This window comes from Salvelinus sp. IW2-2015, linkage group LG16, assembly GCF_002910315.2.
Source record: "Salvelinus sp. IW2-2015 linkage group LG16, ASM291031v2, whole genome shotgun sequence".
NCBI classification, from domain to species: domain Eukaryota; kingdom Metazoa; phylum Chordata; class Actinopteri; order Salmoniformes; family Salmonidae; genus Salvelinus; species Salvelinus sp. IW2-2015.
Genome location: NC_036856.1, coordinates 34,817,099 through 34,829,805, shown reverse-complemented (window position 1 = coordinate 34,829,805; position 12,707 = coordinate 34,817,099). Strand labels below are relative to the sequence as shown.

The 12,707-nt window shown below is 45.9% G+C and overlaps 1 protein-coding gene across 1 annotated transcript in view; it reads left to right on the top strand.

Moving 5' to 3' along the window:
• pde4ba (phosphodiesterase 4B, cAMP-specific a) overlaps nucleotides 1-11,292 on the top strand; it is a 316,345-nt gene extending 305,053 nt beyond the window's left edge. Inside the window, 7 exon segments of the mRNA XM_024004404.3 lie at nucleotides 1,361-1,454; nucleotides 4,510-4,796; nucleotides 4,946-5,110; nucleotides 6,812-6,911; nucleotides 7,058-7,335; nucleotides 7,548-7,730; nucleotides 7,835-11,292. Coding sequence (XP_023860172.2) covers nucleotides 1,361-1,454; nucleotides 4,510-4,796; nucleotides 4,946-5,110; nucleotides 6,812-6,911; nucleotides 7,058-7,335; nucleotides 7,548-7,730; nucleotides 7,835-8,248 — 1,521 coding nt within the window. The 3' untranslated portion in view covers nucleotides 8,249-11,292.
• The last annotated feature ends 1,415 nt before the right edge of the window (nucleotides 11,293-12,707 follow it).

Sequence of the window (12,707 nt, the reverse complement as noted above, 5' to 3'; positions counted from 1 at the left end):
TCAGATTAATACAGTGGAGGAACCCCCCTCCAGTCAGATTAATACAGTGGAGGAACCCCCCTCCAGTCAGATTAATACAGTGGAGGAACCCCCCTCCAGTCAGATGAGCATCGCAGTGCTTTACCTTTTCTCTCTCCTCCTCCTCTCTCCATCCCAGTATTTCTTCCCTCCTCCCCTTCTTGTCTATTATTCATCAGTGCTCAGAGCCTCTCTCAGCTCCAAATCTAGCTCATAGCTCCAGCTGCAGCCCAGTTCTGTGGATCTCCTAGCCTAGGACGTAACCACTAACCCTGACTACAGCTACAGTCTGCTCCCTTCTCTTCTTTGGTATTGGTATTTGGTATCCTCTTACCTAGACATGGAGAGCCTCACTGAGACTTCTGCTGAGAGAGAGAGCGACCAGCCATCTTTAACTAGCTGTTCTATTATCCGTTGAGCCAGAAAGCCAAGGGAGCAGAGAAGAGGAGAGAAGAGGAGGATTCTTTTTAGCACTAAAGGAATCCCGTTCATCTGCCTCTCTCTATTTTACCACGCTGGATTACAGTAGTTCTGCGGCTGTTGCTGCTGGCTCTCTGTCCTGTAGGGAGGGGAAAACGGGCTCCAAAATGCCTGAAGCTAACTACCTGCTGTCTGTGTCTTGGGGTTACATTAAGGTGTGTATTGTATTGTTAGCTGACGTAGCTCCTCAGGATAACATGCCATGACATTATATTTACCTTCTGGTTTTGGTGTTTGAGCTGTTATAGTATTGTGGTGATGTTTTGGAGGGTGTAAACCTAAAGCTGTGTGGTTGTGTTCTATGCAGTGTGGTGGTTGTTTGGTCCTAGGTGGTCTGATGTTATGGAGCTGAGCAGAGGCTCCATCTTGGTTGCATCTTTGCAGAACACAATAGTGCTGTGGATGGGGCTAGGAATCTCTCTCTCTGACACACAGACGGTGCTACTGTTGCTGCAGTGGCGGTGCTTCCCTACAGCTGTGTTGTATGCATGGTTTTCTCATAGGCTGTATAATACACTGCAGATCTGCAGGTTTTCCTCTTGCAATATGAACCAGAAACCATGAATGTGATAATGACCAGATGGAATCTGCACTGCAGAATATTATCCTGGAGGGATTTGATTTGTTGATATGAAAACAATAAAACATTTATTTTCCAAATCCCTTTTGTACTGATTGTGTGTAATGTTTAGAGATTTGTTTGGAGATTTTGTTTGTTTGTATAAAGCTCGAATGAGCATACATATTCCCCAGTGACTGTGCTTTTCCACAGTATTCTCCTGCACCATAATGTCTTCCAGGTTTTCCAGTAGTTTCCAGGATGCTGACGTTTTCCCCCTCTCCTCTGTATCTTCTTTTCCAGTTCAAGAGAATGTTGAACCGGGAGCTGACACACCTCTCAGAGATGAGTCGCTCCGGTAACCAGGTGTCCGAGTTCATCTCCAACACCTTTATGGGTAAAGACCTGATCTCACACACACACACACACACACACACACACACACACACACACACACACACACACACACACACACACACACACACACACACACACACACACACACACACACACACACACACACACACACACACACACACACACACACACACACACACACACACACACACACACACACACACACACACACACACACACACACACACACACACACACTCTAGGTAAATCCATTGCTTTTGATGCGTGACTGTTCCCACACACTTCTTATAGACTGATAAAGATCAATCATGCACACACAATCAATCGAACACACTTTCATACACCCACACTTGTACGCACAAATACTCATATCTTATATCTCACACATGTGTGTATACAGTATACCGCAGTGTGTGTGTGTGTGGGATTCTCCCTCCATTTTGTCTGAGTCTGGATGCTTGTTGCGGGGGTGTACTGTAAAACCATGCACCATTACCTCTTGTTAGTATTCATCCATCACTCCCAAGGCCCATTAAAACAAAACCAGATAGGAAAAGCTCGAAGCTTTGAGGTGGTTGGCTGGCTACACACTTCTTAGTGAGGTGCCTCTGCTACTGGTTGATTGACAGGTGAGCTTGTTAGGCCACATCAGAGCCAGTGGATAGAGAGAGAGAGGGGGGGGGGGGGGGGGGGGCTCCAGTCGTGACTCTCTGTGTGCATCCCAAATGGTACCCTATTCACTATATAGTGCACTACTGTTGATCAGAACCCTATGGGCTGGCCCTATGGACCCTGGTAAAAGTAGTGCACTACATAGGGAATAGGGGGCCATTTGGGACATAATATATGTGTGGGAGAGGAGGAAGGACAGAGGCAGGTAGAAGAACAGACCATATGGATGCCCGTGGCCTGCTATCTACCTGCGTATGTACTGTACCATGTGTGATGCACTGCCATCTGAATCTAGTCCCCTCTAGTCTCCCACTGCAGGGTCTGAGCTAGAAGATGGGGGAGAGAGATTGTGATAGGGAGGGGGGAGATGGAGAGAGATGGAGAGACTGGTATTACGCAGTAGAGGTGAGGTGGGGGTACGGTGGAATCCCCTCACAGATAACTGAGCCTCCCATTCGGTGACTCATATCCCTTTTAATGTATCTCTGTCTTTCTTCACCCCATCCCCCCTTCCTCTCTCCATCGCTCCATGCCTGAGGAAGTTAGTGCGTAGATCAGACACAGATGGGAGATGGGAGTTTCTATCACTCTACCGCTCCATAGTTCCCTGTGGGACCGAGCAGTAGGAGTGGTTTGCTGCAGCTGGTTGGCTACACATTAATATGGGAAAGAGATGCAGAGAAAGCATTAGGAAACAGACAGCTGATAGTTTGTCCTGAGCTGACCACTGACCATTGATTGGGATTATATTTCTAATTATGTTACAGCAATATCAAGCTCATTGTTTAGAAAAACAAGGCAAGGAGATAACATTGTTGACATTTATGGCTGCCATTTTCAAGTTTCCCTCTCCATTTTCCACCCACATAGTTTTTGTAAGGTCATCCTAGGATGCCTTGTTGGAGAGAGAGTTGAACCCTTTATATGTGCGTGCATCCTATTGGGCAGCTCATCCCTAAGGGACTGTGGGTTGGGGATGATGGTGTGTGTGTGAGGCCCATTCACGTGCAAGGGCTCCTCTCCTCCACAGCTGTTCATTCCACTCATCCCATAACACCCTGGCTGAACTGGCTCTTTCCGACTTGCTACCACGGTAACAGCCAGGCATAACTCATTAAGGGAATTTTAAAAGCCCAAATCCACCCACACACTCTCTCTCCATCTCTCTCTCTCCATCTCTCTTTCTCTCTCTCTCTCTTTCTCTTTCTGGCATTTGGGTTTCACTGAGAGCATATAGAGCAGGCTGGAGGTAATTCAGAATTTCAGCAGAATAAACGTGAGAGAAATGGAGAGAGAGAGAGATAGAAGAGAGAGAAAGAGAGGGAAAGGAAAGAGAAGGGAAGGGAAAGAGAGGATACCTAGTCAGTTGTACAACTGAATGCATTCAACTGAAATGCATCTTCTACATTTAACCCAACCCATGGAGAGGAGAGAGACATGACAGTCTAGTCTGGGCCTCAGGGAATCAAGGTCACATTAACACTCCACCTGCATAGAACATTTTGAATTGGCAAAACCACTTCCTGACAGACAGACAGACAGACAGACAGACAGACAGACAGACAGACAGACAGACAGACAGACAGACAGACAGACGTACAGCCACATGTCAAACAATACAGCTTCATCAGCAACACACTCTAATAAACACACACTCTAATTAACACACACTCTAACCTTTATGGAGGAAGTGTCTGCTGTGTGCTTATAAATCCAGGTTACCTTTTTTATGTGAGGGTCCTTATAAAACCCATAAAAAAATGCATTCTATTTCAATGGCCAAACCAACTGTCCCTTCCATTCACAGAGTGCTGGTCCATTGTGTGTGTAAGGGAATGGGAGAGTGGGTTCAGTGGCATGTCTGAGAAGCTAGTAGACATTGTCTCAGTGGTGATAATGATGGTGATAATGATGGTGATAATGAATTACTGTGCCAGTTTATTGCTCTTCCCCTGTTTCCCATGCATCACATGTTACAGCATGCTTAATCACCCATTGTCTATTATGACTGAAGGAGGAGAGAGGGAGAGAGAGGGAGAGAGAGGGAGAGAGAGGGAGAGAGAGGGAGTGAGAGGGAGTGAGAGGGACAGAGGGAGAGGGAGAGAGAGAGGGAGTGAGAGGGAAAGAGAGGGACAGAGAGGGAGAGAGGGAGCGAGAGCGAGAGAGAGAGAGAGATAGGGGTAGAGTGACAGTGGTAATTGAATTACCCTCAGTGGAGAGAGACAGGTTAGTTCAGCTATGAGAGGCTTCACTGTCTACACAGCAGCACAGTTAGAGTTCATTGTAATGACATTACTAAACTGAATGGGCCATCAAACCTTCATCCTCTCTTCTCTCTGTGGTCTGTCAAACACAATGGCATGGAGTGTCCTAACCCAAAGAGATGTCCTCTCCCCCCTCAGACAAACAGAACGACATGGACATGCCATCTGTGACGCCCAAGGAGAAGGCTGGTCGGGAGAGGAAGAAGCAGCAACAGCTGATGACTCAGATCACTGGAGTGAAGAAGGTCTCTTATGGACCCTGCCTCTCCAACTCCTCCATCTCACGTTTCGGGGTCAAGACGGACAAGGAGGACATGCTCTCCAAGGAACTGGAGGATCTGAATAAGTGGGGGTTGAACATCTTTACCGTGTCCGAGTACTCCGAACATAGACCGCTCACTTGTATCATGTACGCCATCTTCCAGGTACGTTATAACTGGCTCCTACACACGCGCACACACACCCACATGCACACATATGCATGCCAGGCGCGCACACGCACACACACAACATGTTACAGCTGTACGTTTTGTACCGAAAACAGTACTGACTCATATCCTCGTGTCCCCTGTAGGAGAGAGACCTGCTGAAGACATTTAAGATCCCGACGGAGACGTTTGTGGCGTACATGATGACCCTGGAGGACCACTACCATGGAGACGTGGCCTACCACAACAGCCTCCACGCGGCAGACGTGGCCCAGTCCACACACATCCTGCTCTCTACACCAGCCCTCGATGTAAGTTACCTAACCCCTAACCCCAGTCCACACACATCCTGCTCTCTACACCAGCCCTCGATGTAAGTTACCTAACCCCTAACCCCAGTCCACACACATCCTGCTCTCTACACCAGACCTCAACGTAAGTGGCTGACACTAGACTTTTCTTTTCTTCACACATCCCCCACACCCTACCATTACCTCACCCTTTTACCACACCCTAACATTACCTCACCCGTATACCACACCCTACCATTACTTCACCGTAACCACATCTACCATACCTCACCTTTACCACACCCTACCATTACCTCCCTTATACACACCCTTTATACCTACACCTACCAATACCTACCTTATACCACACCTACCATTACCTCACCTTATACCACACCTACCATTACCTCACCTTATACCACACCCTACCAATACCTCACCTTATACCACATCCTACATTCTCACCATTTACCACACCCTACTATACCTCACCTATACCACACCCTACCATTACTCACCTTATCCCACACACACATTACCTCACCCATATACCGACGCCTATCATTGCCTGACCCTTATCACACACTCTACCCTTTATCACCCTGTATCCTACACCTCTACCCTAATTACCTCACCGCTATCCCACCGCCTCACAGTATCGTCACCTTAATAACACCACCAGTTACCTCACCTATCCACACCCAACTATTACCTACCCTTATCTCCACACTAACATTACCATCACCATTTATCCCACCCATCATTACCTCACCCTTATCCCACACACCAACCATTACCTCACCCTTATCCACACCCACCATTACTCTCACCCTTATCCCACACCCATACATTACCTCACCCTTATCCCACCCAAACATTACCTCACCTTCAACCACATTACTCCTAACACTACTATCCACTTATCACACCTACCATTACTCACCACTTATCCACACCAACCATTACTCACCCTATCCCACACCCATACCATTACCTCACCCTTATCCCACACCTACCATTACTACCCCTTATCACACCCAACATTACTCACCTATCCAACTCATTACCGTACCTATCACCCATCTGAGCTAATAGAACTCCACCTTAGTGCACTGTCCTTACTCTCACCCCAACCCTTGAATCTTATGGTACTGTAAGTCTTCCCCAGGGTTTTCAATCGCATTCTCCCTAAGTCATTTTCCCTCAGTCTTTAGACGGAAACCAAAAGTTATCCCCTATTCCTCCCTCTCTCCTTGCCCCCCTCCCTCCCTCACCCCATTTTGTTTGTTCTCACAGCTCCATTCTCTGTGGTTCTATATATATACAGTGGAACCTCATCAATGACGTAGTCTAACAGCGTGACCTAGCTCTCAGCATGTCACCAGCCGCTCTCCTCCGTTTTTACAGTCCCCCCATCCGTCCCTCCCTCCTTCCATCATGTTTATAGCCCTGCTCTTACAGCCAGTGTCAAACCGCTATGTATGGGTGCCTATAGAGAGACAGAGACATGGATAGCATAAGATAGTCATTTCGCTAATGTAGGCCAGCACTCATCTAGCTCTGACTAGTGTTTACACTATGTTGGCTGTTAGCGATAGCAACCCTAGCCATGGGAATCAATGGGAGTGGGCTGCACTGGGATTAGCTGTTCCCTGTAGCTGTTCTGTTCTTTGACTGTTTCTCTTGAGAAATTCTTAACCCTGGACCCTCTCTCTCACATAGGCGGTCTTCAGCGATCTAGAGATCTTGGCGGCCATCTTTGCTGCAGCAATTCATGATGTGGACCACCCGGGGGTGTCCAACCAGTTCCTCATCAATACCAGTGAGTCTTTCTCTTACACCTTTTACTGTTATGTGAATAATGTATAGAATAGATATATGAGAATTATCTATAGATACTGTATAGATATCCATATTCATCAACTGTGTTGAACAAGTGACTGATTCATTGTCTGTTGTCTCCCTCAGACTCTGAGCTAGCCCTGATGTACAACGATGAGTCCGTGTTAGAGAACCACCATCTAGCTGTGGGCTTCAAGCTGCTGCAGGAGGACAACTGTGACATCTTCCAGAGCCTGACCAAGAAGCAGAGGCAGAGTCTGAGGAAGATGGTCATCGAAATGGTTCTGGCCACTGACATGTCCAAGCACATGAGTCTGTTAGCTGACCTGAAGACCATGGTGGAGACCAAGAAGGTGACCAGCTCTGGGGTCCTGCTGCTGGACAACTACACCGACAGAATACAGGTGGGTTTATCTTCATCATCATCATCTAGACTTAGTAACATGGTTTGGATTGTGGTATGACCTCTGCTCCTTCACTCCATTTTCACCTGTCTCCTCCTGCTCTCTTCTTCAACCCTGTTCATTCATTCTCTAGCCGTCTTTCTTCATCTCTCTTTCTCTCCTACCACTCCATATCACTCTCACCTTCTTCTCTCCCTCCCTCTCTCCATCAGGTGCTGAGGAACATGGTTCACTGTGCTGACCTGAGTAACCCTACCAAGTCTCTGGAGCTGTACCGTCAGTGGACCGACCGCATCATGGAGGAGTTCTTCCACCAGGGAGACAGGGAGAGGGAGAGAGGCATGGAGATCAGCCCCATGTGTGACAAACACACTGCCTCAGTAGAGAAAAGCCAGGTATGATACGGGACATACAGAGACACACATATATACACACACACACACACATACACACTCTGACTCCTGACTCACCACTGTTCCCTTTCCCTCCCTCTCTCCAGGTGGGTTTCATAGACTACATCGTCCACCCTCTGTGGGAGACGTGGGCTGACCTGGTGCACCCTGACGCTCAGGACATCCTGGACACTCTGGAGGACAACAGGAACTGGTACCAGAGCATGATTCCCCAGAGCCCCTCTCCTCCCTGGGCCACAGAGCAGCGGGAGCAGGGTGGAGGTGAAGGGGGCCAGGCGGGAGACAAGTTCCAGTTTGAACTCACCCTGGAGGAGGAGGACTCTGAGGGTACAGAGAAAGATGAACAGAGCCAGGGGGATGAGGAGGAGGAAGAGGATGTTTTGGGGGAGTCGTCTCGGTCTCCGGTTGACTACTTTGACTGTCAGGACCCCGAGGAATCCATGGAGCCCACGTCATCCATAGCGATAATTACCCACGATGCATCACCCACAGACACTTAATGGGCTCTGCTGCACCGCAATGGTGGTTGGTTTAATGTTTTAAACAGGAGAAATCCTGCAGCTGTGCTTTTTAACAAGCCCACGGGGGTCTTAGTTTGAGCTCGCATGGGGCGTCAGTTTCAACCCCCCCATCCTTGCACTTGCGTTAGGAGCCGGCAACAGAGGGACAGTTTCAGTGGGGCGGCTACAGAGTTCTCAGGAAAAATGCTGCGAACATTTTGGGCCTGAAGGACGGAAAGTCCTCTGAGGAAATTAAATGAAGGACTTGGGCCAATCTGGGAAATGGTTGTTTTTCCATCCCGACTGGCATCTGAAATGTCGACACTACTACTGAGAGAAGTTTTGTACCTTGTGACTTTTTTACTGAAATGGGATGTCATGAGGTAGCTTATGATCTACTGATTGATGGACATGAGTTTATACAGAGAGAAAAAAATATGGTCACTTTTTTCTTGTATCATTTGTCAGAGGACTTTTGTGTGCCTTTTTACTATTATCTTTTGAATAGTTTTTTTTATTTATTGAACACACTTTAGTATGAATGTTTTTTTTTGTTTCGTTTTTTCGAAAGCTCAAGAGCAAAATCCTTTTATATCTCAGACAAAGAGAACGGTCTTCCTACTAGTATTGGGCAATAGAAGAAATCCTAACTAACTTAGACAAACAATTCCTGGACATACTCATCAAATGCTAAAAACACGTTTTCCCATAATAAGAAATACACATTCTGTCATCTTAATCCATGTACAAAATCTATGTTTCTATATGAAAATTAAATGTACACAATGTACACATTCGTGTTACATGTCTAGATTGTCAGACCTCACTGTAGACAAATGGTAGACAGATAGATGTTCACTCTAACGCCAGAAAACAGTTACACAACATTCTGACATCTAACCTGCTTCCCCACAATCTCCCTCATGGATCAAATCCTGATATCGTTCAGACTCCAAACAAATGTCAACATCATAGACAGAAATAGCACTTGGCAGCCAAAGCAAAGTTTCTTATCACATGCAGTTGGAAGGCTATTTCCAGCTTCCTCTCGAGGTATCCTGCTGTCGTCTATTACTCCTACTAGACCAAAGATTCCAGAACCTAACTGGTTCTGATAATGTAACAATATAASTAAGGGAGGACCCCCTGTCCCTGTAGAATCAGGACCGGTCCAGATGATGAAAGGTGGCCGGGCGGCTGCATGTCTAGAAGTCAGCTGCACTATAATTATTCATATGGTTTATACAGTTCAGCTATTTATTCATCCACCTAATAAAAGGGAATGAAGTTCTGCTACTACCCATTGACCTTAATCTTCCCTTCCCACTAACTGTATCACATTTCCTGGCCGGACGGGAAGTTTATCAGGATTTGGTCCGTTAGATTTAATCCTCAGATTAGATTCGGCACGTAGAAACTGTTGAATGTCTGCTGCAAACCCCAAACCCGAGGTGAAAAAMACTTATTGTTGAGAACAAGAGGATGATGACCCACAGTAGTAGGTTATCTAGAGATGATGTGACAGAGACACCAAACCAAAGGGCCCCGGACAGTGTAGTTCACTGTCACTGTGGGTCAGCATTAAGACCGTCAACTACAGGCGGTCTGCAAGACAGATTGTCCCTTACAGGCCTCCATGGCTGGTTTTCATGACGGCCTATTCAGCATCTATGACCTATTCTCCATTATTCACTTCGGTTTACTGACATACTCAAAGGTACTTCAACTACCTTATTGTCTATAACCTCACTCACTCCAGCAGGCTTACATGGTAATCGTGTGTGTGTGTGTGTGTGTGTGTGTGTGTGTGTGTGTGTGTGTGTGTGTGTGCGCGTACGTGCGCGCGTGCGTGCGTGTGTGTGTGCGTGCGTGCGTGCGTGCGTGCGTGCGTGTGTGCGTGCGTGCGTGCGTGCGTGCGTGCGTGCGTGCGTGCGTGCGTGCGTGCGTGCGTGCGTGCGTGCGTGCGTGCGTGCGTGCGTGCGTGCGTGCGTCATAAAATATGACTGTGAGAGTACGTGTGTGTATGCATGTTAGTCTTTGTCACCTAGGCTCAACATGACTCCTCTTATTGTCTGTCACTAGAGCTCAAGCTGGTCCTTTGCTGTTTATAACAGTGTATTCATTACATTCAGTTGTACTGTACATAAGAATACTGTTTCAGTCAGTGTGAATCTATTTTAATTTATATGCACTTGCATTACCTGGAAGGGGTGGTGTCTAACATGTACAGGGCTCTGCGTCGGAGTCTTTTTATATCCTCTATTTGTTTTTTTTATTATATAATAAGTCAATATATATTCGCACAAATGTTTGAGTGCCCTGAGCAGCAGCTAAAGAGACATATTCACAACCTGTAGGTTTACAACGCATAGAGGACATGTTAAACAACAGAGGCCTGGGTATAGCTATGATAAGCTGTGGAGAAGCTTTGATACTGTAGTCTGTCACTAGTCCACACCGAGACGTTCTCCTCTCAGCAGCTTCTAGTAGTGACTAATCCATGCTCCTCTGTGCAACAGTTTCAATGCAGATTGCTGATTTGGGGTTCAGATCCACTGGTTCGACAGAATTAAGGAATAACAACAGACAGACAGAGTGTCTGCTCCTTTACACGTCCTTCCATGTAAAGTAGTTCAAGGGGATTATTGGTGGCATGCTACAATATCTCTGAGCTGAACGTGATGAATCGTTACAAAAATGTGATCTTCTTGTAATTGATTGTGCTATTGTGAACTATTTTGATTTGACCAAAACGTGTTAGCAGTTTTGAAATTCAAATTTGTCACCAGTATAACATTGTTAATCTATGTTAAACATTTTGGTCCGAGTTGTGTCCAAATGGTTAGCCACGCTTGGCACTATCTGCATGAGAGATGTTTTTTTTTTTTTTTTTTTTACATGTCTTTTGAATACCTACCTAACGCGTTACAGTCGCAGCGGACATATTAAATGTTTCACACAATGTATGGTATAATATTGTATATTGTGTTAAAATATCAGAAAATACTTTTTCTATGAAGTGATTAAAAAACAAAGCATGAATATCTCTGTCTCTGTGTCCTTATTTCACAGTGCTAGCAGCAGCTCAACCATCACACTGGATATGTTTTCATGTGGCGAGACAAGCACTCACTGTGACATCCCCCCTAACAGACAGTCTGGTGCTAACATGACATAAGGCCCACAGTGACACACTAGCTGTAGGAAACCAGGCACTTCTCTTCATTTGCCATGGTCCAAAGTAGAGGTRGACCGATTAATCGGAATGGCCGATTAATTAGGGCCGATTTCAAGTTTTCATAACAATCGGAAATCGGTATTTTTGGACACCGATTTGGTTGTTTTTTGTTGTTGTTTTTTTTACACCTTTATTTAATCTTTATTTAACTAGGCAAGTCAGTTAAGAACACATTCTTATTTTCAATGACGGCCTAGGAACGGTGGGTTAACTGCCTCTCATTCAGGGGCAGAACGACAGATTTTTACCTTGTCAGCTCGGGGGTTCAAATTTGCAACCTTACAGTTACTAGTCCAACGCTCTAACCACCTGATTACATTGCACTCCACGAGGAGCCTGCCTGTTACGTGAATGCAGTAGAAGCCAAGGTAAGTGCTAGCTAGCATTAAACGTATCTTATAAAAACAATCAATCAACATAATCACTAGTTAACTACACATGGTTGATAATATTACTAGTTTATCTAGCGTGTCCTGCGTTGCATATAATCGATGCGTATCGTTGCTCCAATGTGTACCTAACCATAACATCAATGCCTTTCTTAAAATCAATAAACAGAAGTATATATTTTAAACCTGCATATTTAGCTAAAAGAAATCCAGGTTAGCAGGCAATATAAACCAGGTGAAATTGTGTCACTTCTCTTGCGTTCATTGCACGCAGAGTCAGTGTATATGCAACAGTTTGGGCCCCTAATTTGCCAGAATTTTATGTAATTATGACATAACATTGAAGGTTGTGCAATGTAACAGGAATATTTAGGATGCCACCGTTGGATAAATACGGAACGGTCCGTATTTCCACTGAAAGAATAAATGTCTTGTTTTCGAGATGATAGTTTCCGGATTCGACCATATTAATGACCTAAGGCTCGTATTTCTGTGTGTTATTATGTTATAATTAAGTCTATGATTTGATAGAGCAGTCTGACTGAGCGACGGTAGGCACCAGCATGCTCGTAAGCATTCATTCAAACAGCACTTTGTGCCGTTTTGCCAGCAGCTCTTCGCTGTGCTTCAAGCATTGCGCTGTTTATGACTTCAAGCCTATCAACTCCCGAGATTAGGCTGGTGTAACCGATGTGAAATGGCTAGCTAGTTAGCGGGGTGCGCGCTAATAGCGTTTCAAACGTCACTCGCTCTGAGACTTGGAGTAGTTGTGCCCCCTTGCTCTGCATGGATAACGCTGCTTCGGGGGTGGCTGTTGTCGATGTGTTCCTGG